This window comes from Equus przewalskii, chromosome 14, assembly GCF_037783145.1.
Source record: "Equus przewalskii isolate Varuska chromosome 14, EquPr2, whole genome shotgun sequence".
NCBI lineage: Eukaryota > Metazoa > Chordata > Mammalia > Perissodactyla > Equidae > Equus > Equus przewalskii.
The window spans coordinates 12,571,315-12,595,930 of NC_091844.1; the positions used below are offsets into that span (position 1 = coordinate 12,571,315).

Below are 24,616 nucleotides of genomic sequence, written 5' to 3' on the forward strand. Positions count from 1 at the left end.
GTCCAAGGCCAGGCACTGCCCGCTGGGCCCACGGGGAGTGCAGGGAGGGGAAAGGGCAGGAGGGAACGGAGGCGGAGGACCCCCCCCCCAAGGGGGTCCTCCTCACATGGGCCTCTGCAGGGTGAGAGGCCCCAGCAGGGGGTTGGGCACGTGGGCAAGGGCAAACTTCCCCAGGAGAGAGCCTGGGAGTTTCCAAACATTCTTTGGCAGTGTATCAGACCCAAAGAAGGCTGAGGAGGCTGTAGGAGGACCTCGCCTTGCTGGCCATGAATATTTCAGCCTCACGCTTTCCGCTGTGGTTCTCCTCACGCTGGGGGTCAGGGGTGGGAGCCCGAGGATGGTGGAGTTTGGAAGGGGAAAGGGAGGGATTATTCCAAGCCTGAGGAAGGTTGTTCCTCCTGTTACAACACTGAGTAGGAGAGGAGGCAGTGGGTAGCCCTTTCAGCTGGCTGGGGGCCCTCACTCAAATCCCACCTTGGTGAGGGGCTCGCACTGCCCCCACCCACAAGTCTTGGGTCTTCTGGACCTTCCACACTGTTGCTCACAGGTCTCTTCACTCCAGGCCCAAGTTCCAGTCACTCCTCCCAGGCACCCAAAGCCTGACTCCACAGAGCCCCTGTCTGCTTCTTTTTCCTGGGCTCTTCTTCTAGGCCCTGACTCTGCCTGCCCCTAGCCAAGGGGCAGAGAGAGAGAGAGGGAGAGGAGAGAGAGAGACGCGCAATACATAGTTTCAGTCTTTGGGCCCTAGCCCCACCAAGAGCCGGTGCCCATGAGGAAGGCCCCTCTGGAGGAGGTGGGTCTCTCCATGCATGTTCAGCCCCGTCCTCACAGGAGCTCAAGAAATGTCTGTTACCCAAAAACAGCCTCCCCTGGACAGCACAGCATTCGGGATGTCACCGTGAGCCTGCACGACTGTGGAATCAGAAAGCCACCTAATGCAGCCTCACCTGTGTCTGCCACTGACCCTCAGGACCTCTTCTGCTGCCTGCCCACTCGTGGCTGGACAGAATCCTGGCAGATACAACGGCTCTCCACCTCTTCACATCACACAACAGGCTCAGCTCAGGTCCAGGCCCCTGTCATGGTCAGCCCTCCTGCTGTGCAGCCCAGGCGCCCCGCCCAGCCCAGGTCGGGTGGGGGCCTGCAGCCGGCAGGGGCTGTGATCAGCCTGCCCTCCAGCTGGAGCTGTCCTGGAACTACACTCTGGGTTTGGTGGAAGCTTAAAACTACGCCTCCTCCTCCTGTTGGCGCCTCCACAGGTCCTCAGAGTCTGGCCATCACTGGGCACTCCCCACTGTCCCCCTGACTAGGTATTTCACCAGGGCCTCAGGGGGCCTCAGGGGGCCCAGGAGCCCCGACACCCCGCGGCAGTTCTACTTTCTCTCTCTCGGCTGAGGTCTGTTCACTTTCTAGGCAGCCTCCTGGGACTGGGCCTGAGGGCCCCCACTGACCCCCCTTTGCAGGAGGCCCCAGCTGGGCTGCTAGCCCTCTCCTGGCTCTGCCAGCCAAGCAGCCAGCCTGTCTCTTGCTCTGTTGACTTTGCAGGTGGGGGTGGGACATCAGTCCACTGGATTTCTCAACCTGCGTGGGACACCGTGAAGCCCCCTGAGGACTCTCTTTAAAACGCCCTTCTTTCTGGCTTCAAGTGAAGGGAGGGCATCTCACCCCTCCCCCTGGGCTTTGCTCCCCTCCCCCCAGATCTCTCTCCTCTAACCTCATCAAAACCTGACTCCTGGGTCCGTTCAGTGTAGAGGGTTCAAGTTGACTAAATTCTGCATCACCCATGGGCAGAGGTCGGGGGCTGGGGTAGGGTCATCTCTGCCCTCCTCCTGCCCTCCCCCCGAGCTGCAGTGCTCAGTGTCTGTAAGCAGGGTGGATGCTAACGGCTCTAAGAAGTGCAAGGCAGGATGGGGGCCACGGAGAAGTGGTTTTGTTCCAGCAGCACGTGGTGTGTGGACCAGCCTGGCCACCAGCCTCCTGGTCAGTCCCTGGCCTTCAGGCCTGGAGAGACCGGGCACTAGCAGTGAAGAGTAGGGAGGTTCCGGCTCTGGGACGGCGGAGAAGACGGACACTGTCAATCACCACCCAGAGCAGAGCCTCAGGCTGACCCCAGAGAATTCAGATATCGCCTGAAATGCCACCACTATCAGCTGATTCCTTTGGGCAGGTTGTGCCCTTTCTACTCAGCCCACATCCAGTCTCTGTGCCTTGGTTTACTCAGCCATAATAAATAGAAAAATAACAGTGCATATCTCATAGTTAATTCATGTGAGGTGCTTAGCACACTTCCTGGTTTATACTTGGAGCTCAGTAAATGTTAATTCTCTTTGTCCCTTCAGGTAGTCCGAGCAGTACCCTAGCCAGGTGGCCCTTCCTTTGCACACCTGGAAGCCAGCCAGAACGGCTGTAGCCAGCCACTCGGGACCTTGGACGCCCTGGCCCCTGCGGCGTTTCTTTGGCAGAATCTGCCACTCATGGCTCACGGGGTCTTTGCTCTGGGATGGCCAGGCTAGAGCTTCTGGCAGAACTCCCAGGGCCTCCAATCTGTCATTCCTCCTGCCACAGGGACAGCAAGGACATTTGGATTAAATCTCCTTGGAGACAGGGCCTCCCTCCCACATGCCCACAGGGAATGGGGACTGGCATTTCTCCCAGGAGGAAACCTCCAAGGCCACCAGGACCAGGGTACCTGAATCCAAAGCCTGGCTGGATTCGGCTTATGAGACCTTGAATCAGCCATGTAGCCTTTCATTTGCTTAACTGTGAAACAAGGGCAATGATCCCCATTGCCTTCAGGGACGTCACGATAACAGATGAGAATGTGACCAGGAAGGGGCTTTGTTGCACATATAAAGTAGGATTAGCATTTTAAGATGCCAGCATTTTAAAATCAAGGAAATATGTAATCTATTTTTCTCTGTGGCTATTTCTGTCTCTCTGTCACCTGCCAAGTGCCACCTCCATTCCCAAGTAACCAAAGCTCCAGGAAGCCTCTCCAAACTCAGCTACTTTGAAAAGTCAGTGTTCGATTGGCTGAGCCAAGGTTTCTGGAAACTAAATTCAAAGAGTGGCAGTCTTTTGCCAATTAGCAGGGAAAATCAAAGTTAATTTTTTAGGACTAAAACTTCTGATCATGGTGGACTAGGTCATTTGGACTAAATTCCCAATTGAGGTTAACTAAAAAGCTGCCCAAAATACATATATATATATATATTTTCAAGTCTGACTGGGGGTATCGGGGAGCAAACAAGGCACTAAAGAATCACAGGGCCAATATCTGGGGAAGAAGGAAACCCAGAGACATGTGCCAGCATCTGGGGCTACTTTCTCCCTAGGGGGTCCACTGATCGCGGAAGAGAATGCAGAGATGCTGAGCAGAGCTGTTAACAGCCTCTGGGGCTAAAGAGGTAAAAATGAGGCCCACTAAGAGGAGGGGGTGCCCGGCAAATCTTTCGTGCTTTGGGTTGGGACCTCGGAATACAAATGAACCGGAAGCAGACCAGCCCTTCAGGGGACTCCACATCATCTCAAATTTGAGTCCTTTCAAGGGACTCAAATCATCTCTGAAAGTAGATTAAAGAGATCCTGGTTTGCTAGGTCCCAAGCCACCCGCCAGATGTAAACATAATCCTCATGGAAGAAGATAACTTCATTGTACACCTTGAATTATTTCTACAGGTTTAACAGATGTAATGTGTGGGACTCAATCAAAAGTCACCAAGTATGTGAGGAGACAAGACGAAATTAACAAAAACCAAGAGAAACAACAGACACTAGAAACAGACTCATGGAGGCTCCATATTAGGGGGTTACTGAACTTTAAAATACCTACGTTTAATATACTCAAATATGTAAAAGATAAGGTAGGCAATTTTGAAAGAGAACTGGAAATAATTTTTTAATAATTTCTATTTCTTTTTTTATCCCATCAATTTCATTCTTAAAATGCAGGGCACTCTATTTCCCTTGCACAGGGTAGCTGATCAGAAACGAGCAAAAAAACCTCTGAGGAAAGCCAAAAAGAGGCAGTTGTGCTACTTGCAAGGATGCTCATTTGAGAGTGTGCTTGTAATAGTGACAATACACTGTGTGTGCACCATCCCAATTTCTAGTAGCAAATTTGTTTCTGGTTTGTAAGAAGCAATTAAACAGAGACTCTCAAAACTCCGCAGACTACAATCTTTTTTTTTTAAGTCCTTTTTTGTTTTTTAAAGATTTGCACCTGAGCTAATATCTGTTGCCAATCTTCTTCTTTTTTTTTTTCCTACTTCTCCCCAAAGCCCCCCAATACATAGTTGTATATTCCAGTTGTAGGTCCTTCTGGTTGTGCTACATGGGATGCCGCCTCAGCATGACCTGATAAGCGGTGCCATGTCCGCACCCAGGATCCAAACTGGCAAAACCCTGGGCTGCCAAAGCAGAGCACGTGAACTTAACCATTCGGCCATGGGGCTAGTCCCCAGACTACAGTCGTAAAGCGCCTTTGAACAGGGACCCATCGCCCTTTTCCCTTGTACCTGCCCAGACCCAGCTCTGCCCCTGGCCCAGAACAGTCATGGCAAAAAACAGCAGCATTTGTTCAGTGCCAGGCCTCTGCCAAGGGCTTTCCATGCATTATCACGCTTTTCACAGCCCTATGAGGAGGCTCTGACTATTCTCCCCATTTTATAAATGGAGAAACTGAGGTCGTGGGGACCCACATAGCACATTCAAGGTGCCCTGGCTAACAAGCGTTACAGCCAGGATGTGAACAGAGGTCTGCTTGCTCCCAGAGTGGGCCCTCTCCCCACTTGCTGATTGCTGGGGTAATCCCTAGATGCCTGTGGGCAAAGGAGGCCTTGGAATCTCCTCTCCACAAACTCTCATTAAACACCAACTGCATACAGGGCCCTAACCTGGGAAACCTGGAGTCAAGGACCCAAGGCCAAGGCTCAGGAAAGTGAGCACACTTTAGTGGACTGGAGGTCCTGTCCACCTCCTCTTTTCTCTCCTCCTCCTCTTTCCTGTTTCTGGAACTCAGGGTCCAACATGCAGAGCAGGCACAGGGATGGACTAGGGATGTCCCTATGCCACATGCATAGGACAGAGGGAGTAAAGGCCACAGTGCAAAATCCTATTGTGGCTACTAGCTCCCTCCTGGGAAAGCTGGGTGGGGGCTGTGGAAGACGTCACCTTCTGGGGAGCCGAGGGGGAGCCCCTGCTCTGGCCCAGATCTCAGGTCCCTTCCTAGGGAGTCAGTGCTCAGAGAGGAGCTGAGGGACAGCAGCACTATTTCCAATCCAGGGTGCAAGCAGGGGCTCAGCCTCGTGACAGGCATCTCTCACACCCTGGGGGACCAGAAATCCAGGCCGGGGTCTGTGGAGGGCTTGGGGGCCATGAGGCCGAGCCCACAAGCGGCCCAGACCTGGGCTGTGCTGGCCCCTGGCCTACGTGGTGGCTTTACTGATTAGTTTGGTTGGGCAGGGGTCCCTGAGGGCCAGCAAGGTGGTGGGATAAGGTCAAGAGGGAACAAAGGGGAGAAGGGCTTCCCTGGGGAGAGGACGTAAGGGCTGGGGAGGGGACAGAATGAAGCTGGGGCAAGTGGGGAGGGTAGATGAGGAAAGGGGCCAGGAGCCTGCAGAGCAGCGGGGGGAGGCGTGGGCAAGGGGAGGGGCATGGTGACAGAGTGGGCTGGGACAGGGCGTCTGTCCCACGCAAGAGGCTGAGGACAGGCTCTTCCTGGTGCTGATATAGTGCAGCAAGGAGGATAAGGGATAGACATCTGGAAGAACCTGTTGGCCCTGTAGTTCAACAGAAGTTAAATGCATTTTTGAGGAAGAGTGAAGGGGTCTTGAGCAGAATGGAGGTAGACAGGTAAGATGGGGTCAGACAACTGGAGTGGGCGGCAATCCAGGCCTGCATGTGACCTGGGCTCTGGGGGCAAGAGCGACAGGAGTTCTCTGGTCCAGGCCAAGTCAAGGGGGCAGGCAGCAACCTGGGCATCACTTTGTACTGCAAACATCCCTGTCACGGATTAAGAACCAAATAGGTGAGGGGGAAGGAGGGGAGAGCAGGCCTCAGGCTGTCAGCCCCCTGCTGGACGGGACCAGTGCCCAGACCCCAAGTCCCAGAACCTTCCTGCCCTCCTGGGCCCTGGAGACCCCAGATCCCAACCCCTCCCCATTCCTCCCCACCCCCGCCCCTGGCACCAACGAATCAAAGGGGTGGGGAAACTTACCCACTGGGGTCCTACAGCTTCAGGGAGGTGACCCGGGGGATGTGGAAGAGCTGAGTCTCCTCAGAGCTGGTGGAGCTGTGGCATCGCAGAAAGAGAGTGAGTGAGTCCCCAGGCACAGAGCCTCAGCCCCGACGTAGGGAGCAAACCCAGAGCCCGGATTTTCCTGCCTCAGAATCTCTCCAGTATAGAAACAGTCCAGGAAGCTAAGCTGGGTGGACGAGTTGCAGCAAGAAGATTATGGGGCAGACACACAGAGCTGGCCCTGGAGCTCCTCATAGTGTGTGACTCCTCAGGGCTGGGCCCGAGCCTCCCCTGAGGTCTCAGGAGGGGTGTGGCAGGGGGCCAGGCCCGGCAGCTGGAAGGTCTCCTTCTTGGGCCCCTGCTGCCCCCCACGGTTCTGGCAGCCTCCTCACTTGAGGCGTTTCCGGATGGGACGGAAGTATTTGGAGGTCTTGACAGCAAAGATGATGCTGGGGATCAGGAAGAAGGTGCACCATGCCAGGCAGAACCAGAAGGCGTTCTGGAAAAGAGGATGTGAGGTCAACTCACCGTGGCTGGGCAGCGACTCCTTTCCAGCCCACTCTGCACCCTTAGTCCCCTCACTGACTCAATGAGGGGCATGGGGAAGCATTCTCAGAGCTGAGGGGAAGGGCTGAGGGCAGGCCTGGGGGCAGGCTCTGCTCACGCTGCCCCTCCCATGGGGGCCTCAGTGTCCATGAGCCCTGATGAACTGTGAGCACTCACCCAGGGGTCAGCCATCATGTCACACAGGACCACACGCCCATTGTCCAGGGCTCCAGAAAGGGGCTGGCAGGTGGCGATGCGCTGAGTCACCTGTGGTGTCAACATGAGGCAGGTACATGCAGGGACACACAGACCCACAGTGTCTGGTGACCAAGTCAAGGCAGCATCCTGGACATCACCCATCACAACCCATATTCAGTGAGAGAGGTCGACAGGGACGCAGTTGGAGCCACTGCACAGTTATACACAGACACATGGATGCAGGAGTAGAGAGAGATGAGGACGCACTGACCTGGGCTCTTTGCTCAGCTCCTGCCCTTTCCATCCCATTCTCCAGCCTGTATTAAGCCCTACTGTGTGCCAAGCACTGTGCTTTAAGTCACACTCCCACTGGAGAGGTAACACACGTGTGTGCGTGCACACACATATGCACTGCACTCATGTGTGTACACACATGCGTATGCTCACATAGTTGTGCACATGCACACGCAGACACACTCAAGGTTACCAAGACGCCTGCTGGCCTAGTGTGGGTGCCAGATAGCTTGCTGGGGTCAGCAAAGGCCAGCAGAAGGAGGTGGACTCTGATGACTGGGTTGGCCTCAGACAAGCTGGGTGAGGGGGCTGGCATGAGGAAGGGCTTGGGGGCAAGGTGTAGACAGCATGTTCTAGAAGGCTGTGGCCAGCCTGGCTCACACTAAGGCCTCAGAGAAGGGCTGTGGCAGAGGTCGGGCACGAGCAGGGGCACAGATGCCAGGTTCGGGAGTTGGGGTTCAATCCTGAAGGCCCCGGGCACTCCCAAGGGGGTCAAGCGGGCAGAGGAGGGGAGAGGAGAGAATAGCTGGTACCGCTGGGAGCTTGCTTGAGGCCAGGAGGGGTGTGAGCCCTGACTCACCTCCTCTCTCACCCAGGCCACGTACTGGGAGAAGTAGCCCATCTCCCGGGTCAGGAAACACTCACTTTCCTGCAGGAAAGAGAGGAGCCCTGGGCTGGCAGGAGTCCCAGGAACCAGCACCCTCTACCCCCAATGCCTGGCACCATCAGGACAGGCCGAGCTGGCTTTCCTGGATGAGGAGACAGGGCTGGAGAAGCCTGGGGTGGGAGCCCCATGTGCCTTACCCCTGCAGCCCACCTCCGGCTCTGAGGCAGCCCCCAGCCCCGTCCCATCCCCCGACTCACATTCTTCAGGATATGGGTGGCCCAGGTAGGCAGCTCTCCTCTTAGGTTAGTGATCTTGTCCAGGACATCGGAGGTCTCCAGCTGTGGGAAAGGGGAGGGACTTAACTCGGTGCCCTGCTCAGTCAGGAAGCAGCCACTCATTCACTCCTCCATTCCTTCATTCAACATAGAACACACAACATACTCACCTTGGGGCGGGGTGGGGGTGTGAGACCCTAAGGACACAGAGGCTGGAGACGGTGGTCCTCAAGGATCCGCTCCTCCACCCCTATTCCTTCCCACCCCCACCCTCAACATCCAGTGGGACCTGGCAGACCAGGCGAGGCCCCAAGCCAGCTGGGCCCACACCTCCTTCCTCCCTCTGCTGCCCTCCTGCTCCACCCCATCCTCCCCATCCCCAGGAGCCACCTGGAGATTTGGGGCAGAGGATGCCAGGGCCCTGACACTGAGGTTGAGTTTGGCCTGTGGAGAAGAGATCAGGGCTGGTTAGGGAAAGGGATGGATAGGGAGGGAGTGGTTCCCAGCACCTCCCTCCTCTTTCATTCCCCCACCCTGCCTCCCCTCTCTCCCAGGCCCCAGGCTCCCTGGGCCTCCAAACTTACCGTGAGGCTCTGCTGGGGGAGGACCTTCTCCTGGTAGAGGTTTCTGAGCCCTTGGGCCTCCTCCCGCAGCTGCTGTCCCAGCACAGCACTGCCCTGAGGGGAGACAGAGATCAGAATGGCACTCTGCCCAGGACAGGACAGCCTCTGCCAGTATATCCTTTACTGAGCTGTTCAACCAGACAAACCAAGGGGAGGAGGAGAGCGCTGGGCTCAGAGGCAGAGAACCGAGGCCTCCATAGGCTCCTCGGCCTGACCTGGGTTTGGGGGCCTAAGACCAAGTTCTACGTCCATTCCCAGCTTGCTCGGTGCCCCAAAGTGAGCCCCACAACCAGTCTGAGTCGCAACGGCATCTGCTGAACTTGAGAATGCTCCTCGGTCTACCCATCATGCAAGGTTGGTGTGGGTCTATGAGAGATCTTGAAGAGAGCTTCTTAAACTTTAAATATTTATAAATACAAACTGCTATTTTTTCCAGCGGAGTTTAAACTCCTAGAGGGCAGCTGTCATAATATCTGATCCATCGTATTGTCCTCACGCCTATCCCTGCAGATCCAGAAGGAGGACCCTAAGAGCCTGGTGACCACTCCCCTATCCTGTCCACGAGCAGTGTGCACTTAGAAATGCTTGCCTGACTATATGATGTCAGATCAGTTACTTCATCTGATCTAGGTTGAGGAAAATCCACTCTATGGGTGAAGAAATTGAGGTTCAGAGATGTTGAATGACTTGCCCAAGGCCACACAGCCAATTGGTGGCAGAGCTTGAGTCAGAACTGACACTGCAACAACCTTAAGCCCAGCCAGGGGGGTCCAGAGCCTCAGCCTTCAATCCCCTGCCTTTGCCCTCACCCCCTCCCCAATCCGAGCACTCCTATCCTCTCCCATGTCCCAGGTCTCTCGCTGACTCCTGCCTGCCCACTGGGGTCTGTTCCCTTCTCACTTGGGTCTGGGCCAGTCCTTGCAGCTCCTGGGCCAGCTTCTCCATGTCAGTGTTCACCACGGGCTTCTGGATCTGGAGACAGACAGGAGAGGCCAAGAGGGGATGGATTCCACCTCCTCCAGCCCCCAATTCCCAGTCTTTTCAAAAGAACCCCACACCAGCTAAGTCTATGGTGACACATCAGTCACGGTGGGTTTGACCTGAACCTGTGAAATATATCAGACGTTTCCCATTGGGACAGAAGGAAAAAAAAAACAAAACTGAGGCATCCTCTCGTGTAACCTAGCAAACAGGGGGCTTCCCACCAACATTCTCCACAGTAGTGGGTTCAGAACCAAGGACAGCAACACACGCTGCTGGGTGGGGGCGGATTCATTCCCGCCCAGCCCAGGTAGCAGCACCAGGACCCGCCTGCGGCACGTGACCTGGGGATACCCCCAACAGGAAGAGGCCCCAGGGACATGTGGAGGAGTTGAGGGAAGGTGGAGGGCCAGGACAAGGCGAGACACCCCCCTCAACCAGCTCAGCTGCAGGCTCCTCTGTTCAGCCCCTGTCTGGCCTGACGTGCCCACTGCTGACCTGAACGAGGAAGCCAGGGTAGCGGATGTTCTCGAGCCCACTGCTCTGCAGGGCCTTCAGGTCCCGGCGGGCAGCTGGGCTCAGCAAGTCCAGATTCTTCACTTCCAGTTTGAGGCTCCGTAACTCCTGCTGTAGCTTGGCGGTGTACTGAGAGGGAGGAGACAGGGCAGGAGGCATGCCCAGTCACTGAGCCAGAGCCCCAGAGCTGCTATCATAGGGGAGTGGTCACCAGGCTCTTAGGGTCCTCCTTCTGGATACCTAGGGCCACCCCCAGACACGCCCAGCAGGCCTCTGCTTCCCACCCCACCCCCACTCCAACCCACCCCACTAAGACCCAGCTCTCCTTCAGCACTTATCTGGCTAATGGATAGTAACACAGAGCTTCCCCGGCCACTCAACAGAAAATAGCTTCCCCGGCCCACCTTTATCACATCAGCTTGTGTTAAGGTCTTTATAGCACCTGTCACTCTAACATTATTTATTTGTGTACTTGTTTACTGCCACCAGCTCCAAGAGAGAGGCACCTTGTCTGCCCAATCCATACCCAGCATTCAGTGTCTAGAGCAGAGGCTCACACATGTTGGGCGCAGTACAAGTTTGTTGAGTGTGTGAAAATGAATGAATGCATGGACACAAGCAGATTTCCAAGACAGACTGCAGTTTAAAAGGGCCTCTCTGTATTTTCCAACCATTGCTGCAAGAGATTTAAAGGGCATGAAATTCAGCCACAGTGTTTAACAGAGGAGAAACTGAGGCCAGAGAGGAGCATTCACTTGCCCGAGGCTTCGCAGCAAGTTAGAGAATGGAGCCCAGCTCTGCTCACCTCTCCCTATCCCAACATGCAGCCTTCCCCACAGGGAGAAAAGGCCTAATCCTCTCAGAGATGGGGGTCTTAGGCCAGCGTTTCAGGCATCAGTGACTGACAGGTACAGGAGATGTCTGTAGGCGGGCAGAGCCCTCCTGGCACCCTGGAAAGCACAACTTGTCTCATTCATCTCTGCATCACAAGCTCGTTATCATCGCCTTTCAGGACACGTACTCTTAAGGTCACATTTGTATGTTGCCAGATGGCCCCCAAGGAATGCTCACTCCCTCTGAAGCCCTATCTGTCCAGACTCTTCTGTGAACCGGACCCCTCCCCTCCCAGGACCAGGCCTGAGACCCCTCCCTCTGAGAGCCACGACTTCCAGCCAGCACAGCATGGGACCTCTGCCCAGGCTCCCTGCTGCAGCCCTCCCTGGCCAGCCCCCATCCATGGGGCAGCGTCTGTGGCCAAGCACAGGGATATTGTCTGCTCCTGGACCTCTCATCTGGTTAGAGATGCTGATGGAGGAGGCAGCTAAGGCATTACGCAAACTGCCCCAGGTTATACAGTTTAAGGCGTGGAGTTGGGACTGAACTCTGGGCCACCTGACGAACCTACCCCATGGGCTGAGAATGGGCAGTGGATTCAAGAGGCATGGGAAGGGTCTCTGGAGAGGATGCAGAAGCAGGAGTCACTATGCTAAGGGTGGGGGGATGGGAGGAGAAGCAGGCGGGAGAAATGTGGGTTTTCCTAGGATATGCTTGAGAAAGGCTCCCCAGGGACCCTGGGAGTCAAGGCAGCTTTCCTCCCACCTCACTTAGGCGTGCAGAGAAGAAAGGAGGGAATCTTTCACAGCTTCTGTACACCCTTAGGTGAACCACATTCTCAAAGTACATGCCCTCTCGTGAAGCGGCTCTTCCTTCTCTTTGTCCTAGAACTGGCTTCTGCCAGCATGGATAAGTTTCTCCAGTTCTACACACCAAGTTCCAGCCAAGTCCAGTGGGTAAGGGAACAGGCTGGGTGGTTCGAATCCTGCCCCCACCTACTGGGTGTGACAACTCAGCAAGGGGCCTGTGGGGAGGCCTCGTCTAGTGACACCTGACTCCATCCCCATCATTTTCACTGTCACATCCCCTACCCCAACCACCCCACTCTGACTGCAGCATTCCAACCAATGCCTGTCCTCAGTCATGACACACACACCATCCTTTCCTGCTACAACCTCAGCTGTGTTCAGTTTTCCCGGAGCACAGTGCTCAGAGCTGGTGGTAGCCTCCAGGCATGCTCCCTTCCACCCACACACCTTACAAACCCCCCTGGGCTCCAGCCAGGGGCAGGCCCTGAGTTTGCACCTGGGAACTCTGCCCCCGAGGTACCTATCACTCTTGCAGACTTCTCTTGCAGGGTTCAAGGAGCTAGTCCCACCAGAGAGGCAAGATCAGAGGAGGAGGGAGCTGCAGGAGGGGTCCGCACAGCCTTCCGAAGCTTCCCTTACCTGGCTGATATCCAGGTGCTTCTCCAGGTCATAGGAGTCATTGAGCCGCAGCACCTTCCAGAGAGCAGCCCCTTCCCTGCACTGCCTGGGGAGGAGCAGCAGGCATGGAAGACGAGAGAAAGGAAAGGGAAGCGGGGGCTAACACCACCCTAACAGGACGGCCACCTTGGCTCCTTCTCACACCCTGTCCCCCACCCAGGGTTCCCACTCACTGATAGGCCAGGAGGATGCTGATGTCCTTCTTCAGGCCAAGAAGGTGGGACAAGTTCATGGACGAGGGCAAGTTCCCTGGGGTGTCTGCAAACTGGAGATGGGGCAGGGAGAAAGGCCTGGAGCGGGGTGGGGGCAAGGCCGTCCCAGCTCCCGAGGGCCTAGTCCCATGCTGCCCTGGCACAGCAGCGACCACACCCTGTGACTCTACCCAACCCTGCCTTTAACTCAAACCACCCTGGGCCCTGACTCCTGAATCTCCAGGAGGGGTGGCCAGCCTGGTGTTCAGCAGAGAATCTGGGCCAACATCTCGGCTCACTGCTCGAAGCGCCAGGGAACCAGGATTCTCAGTTCATAGACTCAGTGTTCAGAGAACAGAAGGGCTCAGGCCTGGGGGATCCCTGGGGGTCCCTGCCTTGGGGCCTGAGCACTGTCCCAGGGACTCATGGGCTCTCTCTCTCTCCTTATCCCTCAATGGTTTTCTGTCTTTCCTTTGCTGTCTCCCTCTTGCCCTCTCTGGCTCCCACCTCCTTCTGCCCTCCTGCTCTGCCTATACGTCCCTCCACCTGCCTAGGGGCCCTGGAGCAGGGCAGGCTCACCTCATAGAGCTCCCCACTCTCCCAGCTCCGGCACACCAGCGTCTGCACGTTGCCACCCACCAGGAAGGTGGCAAAGACGAGGAGGATGAGGGGTGCAGCGAAGAGGAAGCTGAAGCCCACACCCCTGGGGAAGGCAGAGGGACGGGGCTGAGGCAGGAGAGAGGAGGCTGGCTGCCCTGGACCACACCCTCTGCCCCCACCCACATCCCAGGGCCAGCATGGTCAGCGAGCTGGCCCCAGGGCAGAGGAACCCAGGGACTCGGCCTCCTGGGCAGAAGGGAGAACTCAGAACTGTGTCCCCACTTCATCCTCCCCCATCCCTACCCTATCACTGGTGCCCTGGCAGCCTAAGGGAGACAGGAGCCATTTTGTTTGAAGAGACAGGTCTGCCTGCCTCTGGGCCTGCGGTATGTGGAGGTGACCAGTTCCAGAGCTCAGCCCTCAACAGGACTACTCAGCATGGCCAGGCGTGACCCACCAGAGCAGGGGCAACAACCTAGAGGGCCTGAGTAGGACCAGTGCCGCTGACCTGTAGGGCTTCTTTGTGAGAGACGCACAGCCCCCTGCCAGGTTTTGAGGCTTGGAGAGTGAAACATGGGCTGGATTTCAGCCCCCATTTTCCCCTTTGGCCAGGCACTTTTATGCAGCGACCAGCCTGCACAAGTGAATGTGGCAGCCCTGACCTTAGAGATCATTTAGTCCAGGGATGTAAAACAGATTCTACCTCTGGTGCCACCTCCTATTGGTGGTGCTGCCTGGATGCTAGGTTAAGAAGGATTCTGAGGCTGTGTCTGGGCTCGGTGGGAATGAGTGCCCATTGATTATTATAGTTGCCACTGGTGTGGGAGGAGGAAGCACTTCTTATCTGCTATTCCTGCTTCATTCCAACCCTTTTATACAGATGAGGACACTGAGACGCAGACGGGCTAGCAGTGTGTCCAGTGCCACCCGCAAGTTGGTGCCAGAGTGAGAAGTGGAGCTCAGTCTCTCGATTCCCAGGACCCGCTCATGTAGCCACACTAGGAGCTGTCCACGGGCGTGAGGGGAACATGCCCAGCCCAGTGGGGAGAGCCCTCCCCAGCCCTCCTCTCCCCAGCCCTTCTTACGCCATGAGGAAGCGGGCTCCAGCCTCGCCCTTGGCTTCTGAGTGGCTGGGGTCCTCCCTGGCAGACAGCCCCCAGATGCCCAGGTTGAGGCCCAGCAGGTTACAGACCACCACAAGTAGGACCACGGAACACAGCACACAGCCCATAATCCACCTGCCACAGAGAAGGTACGGGTGTCACCAAGAACGGGCAGCTGGGTACCAGGATGGGCTAGTGTAGGACCTGGTGGCTGAGTGAGGCCACTAACCCCAAGGTTAAGGCTTTAGAAGTGAGATGTGGACACTTCCTGAGGACCCTCTGCTCCAATGGGGTTCCCAAGCTCAGATCCCAAGGGCACACAGCCGAAGTGGGGACATGGAGGCCCACGGAGTAAGGGGTCTTGGCTTAAAGGGAGGCAGAGGCTTAGCATAATGAGGAGTTGATGAGAGCTGGAAATTGGGCCCAGGGTGGCTGAGAGGCTGGGCTGCCCACCCCCACCCCCAAGGGTTCCCGGGCACCTGTATTTCTCATATCTCTGCACCTCCTTCAGGTAGGGGCGGCTGCTCTCTTCCACCTCCTCCAGTGCCCGGCTCCAGCGAGAGGCTGCCTCCCAGGCCGGGAACGCTTCAGCCAGTGTCCTCAGCCCTCCAGGCTCCTGGGCCATGGCCTTCTTCAGCTCTGCCCAAAGCAGCAGGGACTTACGGGGTTGGGAAGGCACCCGGGCGCCCGGGGAGGAGACAGATGTGCAGGAAAAACATCTGGGACCCACAGAGAGGGGCTGTTCTCTGTCCAGGCCCAGCCAAGAGGACAGCCTTCCCTCTCCCCCACCCCACACCACCGCCCCTCTCCTCTCTCAACGAGCCTCTTTGGTAGGGGTGCGGTGGGGGTGGCACGCTGGACAGCCAGCCTGGCCCCTGCGCAGGGCCTCACCTCTGACCATGTCGGCCGTCTGCAGGGCAGCCAAGAGCGGGAGGGAGTTGAAGGTGCTGTTCTCCTGCCAGAACCAAAGGTGGCTGTGCCTCCCACTCTCTGCCTGGGTGTCCCAGCTTGGGGGACCCCAACGTCAGTAGGCCCAGAGGGAGGACACCCCCCTTGGTTCTCCCAGCTCAAGAAATCAGGAAACAGGCTTCCTTTTGCTCTCTTAGTCCATGCCTTCTTTTCCCCTCCCTTGGCCCGGCCTGACTCAACTCCCCAAAACATTGCTCCTCAAAGACCCCTCCTTTCTCTCCCACCCCTCTCGCCTAGACTGTTGCAGTAGACTCACAGCCATCCTCTCATCTCTCTCATCCATCCCGCACATCCTGCCAGGTGTATTTCCCTAAAGTCCAGCTCCAGCCTACTCTTCCAGCCTCAGCTCCCACTTTCTCCCTCCTAGAACCTTCCGCTCCAGCCACCCTGCACAGCTGACTCACCATTTCCCCAACGCCGGCATTTTCCAGGCCCTGGGTCACAGCTGTTGACTCACGCTGCGCCCTCCCCCACAGCCCGTCTCCACCCAAGATAGCCTGCCTGTCCTCTGGGGCTCAGCTTGTGTGCCTGCTACCTAGCCACCCAGCCCCCGCCTTGAGGGTCCTAGCTCTTCCTTCTGAGTTCTAGGCCTGCCTCCCCCACCAGACCATGTGTACTCGAGAATGGGCATCATGAGCCTCCAGCCCAGGGCGCCATGTGGTAGGTGAGGCCTTAATTTGAACCAAGTCTTAGGTTACCACCCCAAAAGGGGGAAACTGAGGCCCCTCACTGAGTTCCCAGGTAGGGGAAAGGTCAGGCAGACCAGGCAGGCACTCACCTCCTGGACCATGCTGGAGAAGTTGGCCTCTGGGACACCCTTCAGCTGATGCAGGACATCGTCCATGGCGGGCATCTGAAAAGGGGGAGGGATATGACAAAGTCCATGGAGAGGCCTGAGAGGGGTCCCTAGGGGAGGGTGGGGAGCAGAGCCCTCTGAACCCTCAGTGACCTTGTGTGCAAAATGGGGATCACCAGAGACCCTTCTGCCCGGAGTGGCAGCGAGAACTCAAGGGGCTAATATACGGAAGCTCACGCACAGTGCCTGCCTAGGAAATGGCTTGGCCACAGCCAGGACGACCCTCATCAAGCTGGGTGTGTGGAGACAAGGGAGGAGCAGCCAGAGGAAAGGATCAGGAGTCCATCTCAGGAAACACCAGAACACAGGCCGCCTGGGGTCCCTGGGGCAGCAGGCAGCGGGGGCTGCTTCTCTCCGAGAGGCCTCCGTCCTGGGGCCGCACCTGGCTGAAGTTGGCTCCCAGCTCCAGGGCGCGGGCCTGGCTCAGGGCCTCTGCACAGCCCCGGCAGCTGGGTTCCTGCAGCAGGGCGAGGAGGTGCTCCCGGCGCTCCCGGACAGCCGGCTCCAGGTCCTGCTGTCCCTCCAGCAGCTCCACCGAGGTGGCGTTCAGGGCTCGGAGGTGGTCCACGGAGACCTGCAGGGCTGAGACCCACATCCAGACTGAGAAGTCTCCACTGCTCCTGGTATCCTCAGAGACCTTGCAAGAGGCAGAACGTCTTCCCTTCCCCCAAGCAAAGGGACCTGCGGTCAACAATCTCTGTACAATGGAACTGCCCCAGGGCCCGTTAAACCAGGAGGTAGACAGGGATGCCAGAGGGGATCCTGGGATAAAGCCATGAGAAAGTCATGGGTGGGGCTTGCTGAGGTGGCATAAGAAAACTAGTGCTGAATGAGAGCGGGGCCTGCCCCCAGGAGGGCGCCTGCTGGGCCCCACCCCCACCCAGGAGATGGTCCCACTCACCCTGGCCCAGGCTGTGCACTGAGGCCAGTGCCTGGTACACGGTGCTCCTGAGCTGGGTGTGGATCACGCTCCCGATGCTCACGCCTACACCTGGAGAGCAAGGCTGTTTGCAGGGCTGCCCCCCAGGAGCCTAGGGGCCCTCCCCGCCCGTCTATCTAGCCTCCCCAGACCCTGGCACTGGGTTCCGCAAGGTGGGCACTGGCTTCTTGGTCCTGCAGCAGAGTGGCTGCTGTGCTGCCCTGCTGGGCCCGAGCCCCACCTCTGTGAGGGTGATCCCAGGTGGAGCCTGGGATGAGGGGATGAGAGGGCCCCCCAAGGAAGGCCGGAGCAGGGGGACCCTGGGGCTGGCCAGCCTGCCGGCCAGCTGTAACCCTCACCATCCAGCTCCTTCAAGACTCGCTCCTGGGGAAGAGAGAACTGCTGTGCCACGGCCTGCAGCTCCTAGGCAAACACAGGGCCATGAGGCTGCTCCTCCCCTGTCACCCGACAGCTCCCGCTCTGGTCCCTTTCCCCATCCTGGTGTACAGCTGGGTGTCCACCCTGAGGACACTGCGGGTGCATTTATGTATCACAGCGACTCTCCAGCAGGTGGCAGTCAGGTGCATGTCGGAAGGGGCACCCTTTCCAGTTTGCAGGCTACGGGCTAATTTGCAGGACCCACTTTGCTCTGTCCCTCCTGGGTCTGGTGCTCAGGGGGCCGTGTGGGGATAAGGCGTTACTCGGTGCTCACCTGGGGGACATGAGAGAACAGCCCCCGGAGGCTGAGCAGAGTCTCAGGCACAGCCGCAGCACTGGGGCCCACCTGCTCATGCACACGCTGGTTGGTGACAAAGGCAGAGACCACACCAATCCTACGGGGACAGGGAGGAGGAAGGGGCTTGCTGGGTGCCCGTGGGAGCCTCGGCCTCGGCCCACACCTCCCGCCTGGCCTGGGCGCCCCTCACAGCAGCACGAGGGTGGTCAGCAGCAGGAAGGCCATGAGGGTGCCTCGCTCACAGGCCATCGCCTTGTGCTCCGTCTTCACGCGGCCTCCACAGCGCCGGCGGCGGCGGCAGCAACAGAAACAGAGGCCGGCGGTAGGCAGCACCAGGAGGTAGAGGCCGGCGATCACAGCGCACACCAGGTAGCCTGCCTGGTACCGCACCACCTGGGCAGGGAGCACGGCCTGAGCGCTGTACTGACCTCCCCATCCCCGCTCGCCCCCACCCGACTTCAGGGGGAAACCGGAAGGGGCGGGAACGCACGCGGGGGAACGCACGCGCAGGCACGGGCACGCAACTGGTTGAACCCATACGAGGTGCAGGGTCTCATTGTTATTTACCGTCTTACAAATGAGGAGACTGAAGTTCAAGGAGGTTGGGGCTGACTGCAAACCCACAGCCAGTTAACGGCAGAGCTGGGGATTGAACCCTGGTCTGCCGACTACAGCGCTCATGCAAGAGGGGAAGGGATGCCCGAGACCCCACCCTGGGGGACACGCTGCAAGGTGGGCTGAGCTGAGCTGAGCTGAGCAAGGCCTTTCTACTTCTGCCCCTCATGCTCACCCAACTGCCTCGCCTGCACCTCCCCCAGGGCTCACCTCATCCACCTTCACGGAAGCTGGCTCATTCAGCAGGGTCTTTACCAGCCCTATGGGAAAGAGCCACGCTGGAGGTTTGGGGGCAGCGACTGCCCTGCCCCGGTGCTCACCCCCACTGCCAGGCAAAGGTGGGCTTTGCAGAGGGCCCCCACCCCCCCCACCCCCCCCACCCCCCCCACCCCCCCCACCTGGGCACCTCCGGGAAGGCAGTGTCTGGGTGCTACTAGGAAAGGGGGTGGCTGAGGAGAGGCCTGGCCAGCCCTTCCTCCTGGGTCCTACAGTTAGGCCCTGCAGCAGGGAAACCACTGGCCTGGTAAAAAGCAGAGAAGGGGCCTGGCCTAGCACCCTTCCCCTCAAGAGACAGGAGACAGGCTGGGAGGGGTCGCGCAGCCCCTCCTGGTTCTTCCAACCCTTGGCACCACTGGACCCAGAGAAAATCTTAACCAGGTCTTTGGGAACTTCTAACGTAATTTCCTCTACTTTAAGACCAGAAACTGAGGTTCAGAAAGGAAAAGGGGCTTGCCCAAGGTCACACAGGAAGGTCCTGGAGCGACTCCAGGTGATACCCCTGGGTCCCCGGGGCTTCTGGGAAGGAAGATGGGAGTGGGAAATGATGGAGACCCTGCCTTCCAAGTGCCTGCTAACAGGGCAGGCACACCCCACGGTGGAGCGGGGCAGGGGTGTTGGCTGGGGACGCAACAACTCCCAAAGACTGCCCGGGGGAGGAGGCGCACTCACCAGCGGGGAAGGGGTTCAGCTGCACCACGGAGAGGAAGCTGCGCACGGTGCCATAGAGGGGGTCCAGGGGACCCGGCGCGCGGACGCGAGGGGCCATCCACGGCGCCCTGGCCGCCGGGGCGAATGCCAGGCGGTCCACCGGGCCGAGGGACCCGCAGTCCGCGGCCCCCGACCCCGGCAGTCTCAGGGCCAGCCCCAGGCCCAGCAGGGGCGCCAGGAGGCCTGGCGCGCGCATCATGGGGTCGGCCCGGTGGGCTGCAGGGCAGGCAGGAGCCGGACTCAGGCGGCTGAGAGAGCGGGCGGAGCACGGGGCAGGCCGTGCATCCTTCACCAGCCTCGGTCCCACAGCTCTCAAAACCGGCCCGACAGGTTTGGGCTCCCGATCTACCTGGGCGCCGACCCGCCTGGAACGCTGGAAGGGCAGGGGCGGAGGCCTGGGGTAGGGGGGCAGGGCCAGGTCCGGACCCGCCCTCATAGCCTGGGGTGGGATCCTGGGTGCCCTCTCCCCTCCCCAGATCCTCTTGAGAGGGCTGCCTCTGAACTGGGGAGGGGAGGCACCTCCGTCGTTCTGTATTATCTAGGGTGGCCCAACTTCAAATATTATATTTCGTGCCGAGACCTGGCAGCCCAATCTGGAGGCTGGGAAAACAGCCACCCAGTGAAGCCCTGGCCCAAGGGGTGGCAACACTGGTACACAGGCCCGGGAACCAGGCTCCTCTCCGGGCTTCTCCTGGGGCCTGGTCTGTCCTCTCCAGTCATGCGCCAGGCCATCTGGAGCAGAGAAGCCGTGAGGCTTTGTCTAGAGTGGCTCTCAGAGGGGCCACTTAGGCTCGGTCCTTTGAGATGGTGAGTCCCAGCAGAGGGGTGCCCTGCGGCCCAGCAGTGCCCCATCCGGTCGTCAGCTGAAAGAACTAATTGAGGATGTACCCGGAGATGTGTCTGCGCAGGTCTCTGTTCCGTGCATGGCTGCGTGCCCAATACCCAGAGGATAGCTGAGCAGGTTGTAGGGAGATATTGCTAAACGGAGGGAGCGTGTTCCTGGCAGCATTATTCACCATACCAGAAACAGTCCCCATGCCACCTCCACGAAGGAGTTGGTAAAATGAGCAACTCACGTGACACACTGGGCAGTCATTCCAGAAAATGATGTGGAAATGGCTCTTTTGACCTGAAAGATACAATGTGTTAACAAGTGCGAAAAGCTGATTATGAAACAGTGCACAGGGCTAGGCAGGAAACAGTGATCATCTCTGGGTGGGATCGTGGGCAGTTTTTAATTCTCTGCTCATCTGCACTTTCTGGTTTCTGTGCAATAAACACATGTTTATTTTTATTTGTGTTCAAAGAATAGAGGTTTGTGAGTTTTCATGGCAGCTCCCCCCTCAACGGGAGCCCTGGATGGAGGGGCTGGGTCTGTGGCCCCTGCAACCCCCAAACTCAGCTGTCGTTTGTGGGGTGGGTGAGGGGCACAGGGCTTTTTGGCTGCTATGGGAAGGTCAGTGATAAAGAAGTGACATTTTTTTGAGATGGGGCTGGGCTTTTGGCACAGTCCTTAACACTTCCTGTCACTGCCCCGAAAGTTTTCTCAGAGCCACGGCGCAAGAGTACACGGACATAGAAGGAACAGTCCAGTTAATAACGGGGTGCAGACAGGAAATGGAACCTCATCAAAGGGTGACTCAGAGATGAGGATCAGGGCTGCAGAGAGGAATGGGCTGGGGGTGACCTGGCACCTCAGGTCTGGGGAGGGTCCAGGGCCAGCACTGCCCCTGGAGGCCCAGCCCCCGCATGTGGAGGGAGGCCCCTGACCACACTGCCCTGTGACCATCTCCACCTTTCACCCTTCCCATCTGACTCACCGAGCCCTCCGCCTTTGCTGGGGCCCCCATGGCCCCCTGGAGGCTGCCATCAGGGAGGCTGGTCTCCCAGGGGCCTGCTCCTCCTCTCTCTCTCCTCCTCACTGTGAGCTGTGAGAAGGAACTACTCCCCTGGGATCTATCACTCTCATCCTAGTCCTGCCACCGGCGGGATGGAAATAGCCCTTTCCCAGCTTCATATAATCCACCTGTGGTGCAATTCATACCTGCCATTTAGGCTTTTTGTAGTTTCTGACTTGGGTGCACAGGTGGCAGGGGAGTTTCGGTCCCAGCTTCCCCGGGGAGGACTAGAAACCCTTGGGACTTTGGGAAATGAGCAGCCCAGGCCCCAGGTCATGCTTCCCACTCTCTCTGTCTTCTCAACTATTGCAATGAAGTCAGTCAGTTGTCACCGCTGTTGTTTTCGTAAGTGTCTATAATAAAAGCACTGTACTTTGAAGGTAAGATTTCCCCCAAGAAAAATAAACAAGGCATACCAATCCTCTCTCTTAGCCTAGGGGCAGGAGGGTTGGTGAAGACACTGAATCTGCCCATTTGACAGGTGGATAAAGTGAGGCATGGGAGAAGGGACTTTCCCGAATCAGTGACCAAGCCAGGAGTCTCCTTCCTGAGCAGGATCCTGATGGAACAATCTATCATCAGAGCGGCCGGCCAGCCCCAGCCTCCTCCCCTCCCCCAGCCCCTCCAGGAGAGCAGTGGAGCTCAGGGGCCAGCCCTGGGTGCTGGGCAGAAGAGGAGATGAAACTGCTGGATAATCAAGTTCTTGGAGGGGCGGACCAAGTGAGTTGTGTGGGGGCTGGGCCGTCGCGGTAGCAGGGAGGCCCCTGCAGCAGCCTCTAAGGGTGTGGGGCTTGCAGGCAGCAGGCCTAGAGGGCCTCTGGAAGTGAGGAAGGGGGTCCCAGGGTGGTCCTGTCCTGCCCTCTCTTTATATTCACAGCTTTCTGGGCACACCTGCATGTCCCTTCCTCCCGCCCCCGTGGGATCCTCTGTCCTCCATAGAAATTCTTAGGTCGACCTGGGATGAGCTGCCCCTGGTTACCTTGGGAACACTTGCTGGGGCCACCTTCCCAGCCCTGACTCACACATCCTCAGAAGTTTGATGGTCCCCAAGCCCCACAGCCCTGAGGTTGGGGAAGGGGGAGTGGCGGTGGAGACCTGGGCGTGGGGGAACCCTGCCCTTCAGAAAGCAGTCGGGCCGAGGGTAGCAGGTACGGCCCTCCGACTGCCTCATGGGCCACCCCACTGGGAGCAGAGAGGAGGAGATGCCCCACGGTTCTCAAGGACGCAGTGGGGCAGAGGGCCAGTTCCTCTTCCTTTTGGCCTCAGGCATCCGTGCTGGGCCCTGGGAATGGGTTGTAAACCAATCCAAGGGGACAGCTCACTGAAGAAAGAGCACAGCGTTGTCTTAGTCTACACTCCTTGATGGCAAGAATCAAAGACCCACTTAGGCCGGTGAGGGGTTTGAAAAGTGAGAGTTTATTATAGGGCTACAGGGCATTTGAGGAGTCCAAGCATGGGAGGGGGTGCTGGGCCTCAGGAGGGCTCAGAGCCTGATATAGGAAACCCATCGAGTACCATTGCTCTGTCTCAGATGGTCTCTCTGGGCTGAGGCCTCTCCCCACTGCACATTGGCCAGGATCCTCTACGGACTGGCCTCTGTGTGTGCAACAGGGTAGGGAGGGCCGTCCTGTCAATCCGGGTCTTCTTGTGTCCCCAGGTCTACTGTCCCCAGAGCCCACAGCGCTGGAGTCCTAGCAGGAAGAAACTGACGGCGCCAATCTGAGGCAGCATCCCCCAGGCCCCCACAGTCCAGCCCTCGGTGACGGCCTCCCATGGTACAGTCACAGCTGCTGGGCCCACCGTGGTGTGTGGTGGGTGTGTGGGGACGGTCTTCTGAGCAGGAGGTAATGTCAGAAGGATGTTGGTCGCAGTCATGGGTGCAGAACTCTTGTTCCAAAAAGGCACCAGGCACGTGGGCCACCCACTGTATATCGTTGTGAAAAGCTTCTGGGCAAGAATTCAATAAGAGGGGAAGATGGGGTAACTTTGTGGGAATATTTTGGAGAATTTCTACCACTGCACCCCAAACCACCAAACCGCCCCTGACTTCTTCCATCCCTCACTCCTGCATCCAGCCACTCAACTGTGTCCTTCCAGTGTCAACTCCTGAGTGTTTCTCTGGAATGGACCCTTACAAATGCAGATAGGACCATGTGACTCTCCAGTGGCTCCTGCACCAGCCTCAGCGTAAAAGTGAATACCTTGGTTTGTCTCACCAGGCCCTCGGCCACTGGAGCCCTCTCAGCGCCCCTGGCAATTTCCTGTAGTGCTCTCCTCTCACTGCTACACTCCCCTCCGTCTGATCTTCCTTCTCCACCTCATCCCCCTCTTTCACCCATTTCTGTTCATCCTTTAAGACTTGGCTGGTGGGCATCTTCTCTAGGAGGTGCCCCGGGCCCTCCCCCAGGCTGAGTTGGGGAAACCTTCAGCCTGCTTCCATATTACCTGTTCAAGATTTTGTCTCCTGGGCTGGCCGGGTGGTTAAGTTCACACGCTGCACTTCAGTGACCTGGGGTTTGCCAGTTTGGATCCTGGGCGCGGATGTACGTAACACTCATCAAGCCATGCTGCGGCGGTGTCCCACATAGAAGAGCTAGAATGACCTACAACCAGGATATACAACTGTGTACTGGGGCTTTGGGAAGAAAGAAAAAAAGAGGAAGACTGACAACAGATGTTAGCTCAGGGCCAATCTTCCTCATGAAAAAAAAGTCTGTCTCCCCCATGTAAACAGGTTGTATTTTATTCATCCTCACACCCTCGTCAGCCGAGACTACAGAACCCGGCACACAGAGTACTCTCCATAAATGTTTCCCTAGACTTGAAGAAAGCAGATTTCAAAACATTTAAAGGTAGGACATTTTCTCACAGCCAGAAAGTCTGAAAGTGAATGTGATTTGAGAATAGATGGGAGAGTCCCTGAATGGAAATTCTGTGCTTGCCGTGGCGAGTGAAGCTGCGAGGAAGGGCTGGGGTGGGATGGGGCGGGAAAGGGAGGAGGCTCCTTGGTGAAGGACGTGTCCCTGGGAATGTCTTCTTGAGCCTTGCCAAGCAGTCAGGACGGGCACAGCCCAAAGAGAGGCCACGGGGGTGCTTGTGGGTTTCAGCAAAGTGCTCCTGAGTCTCTGTGACAACCAGTGCAG

General features: G+C 57.7%; 2 protein-coding genes across 5 annotated transcripts in view; both read right to left on the bottom strand.

Annotated features, from left to right (window-relative positions):
* The window catches only part of KCNIP3 (potassium voltage-gated channel interacting protein 3), a 95,642-nt gene extending 94,444 nt beyond the window's left edge, over positions 1-1,198 (bottom strand). For both annotated transcript variants that reach the window (XM_070573580.1, XM_070573575.1), the window contains exon 1: positions 948-1,198. The gene's annotated coding sequence lies outside the window, so the exon portion shown is untranslated. The remainder of the gene's footprint in view (positions 1-947) is intronic.
* Positions 1,199-3,801: 2,603 nt separating this feature from the next.
* PROM2 (prominin 2) lies at positions 3,802-20,750 on the bottom strand. 3 transcript variants are annotated; one of them, XR_011526349.1, is made up of 24 exons: positions 19,537-19,938; positions 18,799-18,848; positions 18,164-18,366; positions 17,950-18,070; positions 17,597-17,660; positions 17,220-17,309; positions 16,701-16,900; positions 16,241-16,315; positions 15,385-15,448; positions 14,973-15,132; positions 14,476-14,628; positions 13,370-13,493; positions 12,773-12,864; positions 12,561-12,645; positions 10,261-10,407; positions 9,682-9,753; positions 8,743-8,835; positions 8,329-8,602; positions 8,141-8,221; positions 7,857-7,925; positions 6,962-7,051; positions 6,631-6,737; positions 6,218-6,292; positions 3,802-6,003 (listed from the first exon to the last, which is right to left on the bottom strand). XR_011526349.1 is itself a non-coding variant. In XM_070573572.1 (24 exons), exons 1-23 carry the CDS (start codon positions 20,009-20,011, stop codon positions 6,229-6,231), a joined length of 2,733 nt encoding a protein of 910 aa, XP_070429673.1. In that variant the 5' UTR covers positions 20,012-20,750; the 3' UTR covers positions 3,802-6,003; positions 6,218-6,228. The 3 variants fall into 3 exon arrangements, 2 of the variants coding, with proteins under 2 accessions (XP_070429673.1, XP_070429674.1); XM_070573572.1 differs by having other exon boundaries at positions 8,549-8,602; positions 19,537-20,750; XM_070573573.1 differs by having other exon boundaries at positions 8,549-8,602; positions 18,216-18,366; positions 19,537-19,942.
* Positions 20,751-24,616: the final 3,866 nt, after the last annotated feature.

What these genes read in the sequence shown, in the direction of transcription:
- PROM2 (XM_070573572.1), bottom strand. Translation starts at nt 20,011, where the DNA reads ATGAGGGCGGGTCCGGACCTGGCCCTGCCCCCCTACCCCAGGCCTCCG. An exon ending in GCTGAACCCCTTCCCCGCTG is followed by an intron (nt 18,849 to 19,536) that starts GTGAGTGCGCCT and finishes TCTTTCCCATAG; the next exon opens with GGCTGGTAAAGACCCTGCTG. An exon ending in AGTCTTGAAGGAGCTGGATG is followed by an intron (nt 17,310 to 17,596) that starts GTGAGGGTTACA and finishes CTTGCTCTCCAG; the next exon opens with GTGTAGGCGTGAGCATCGGG.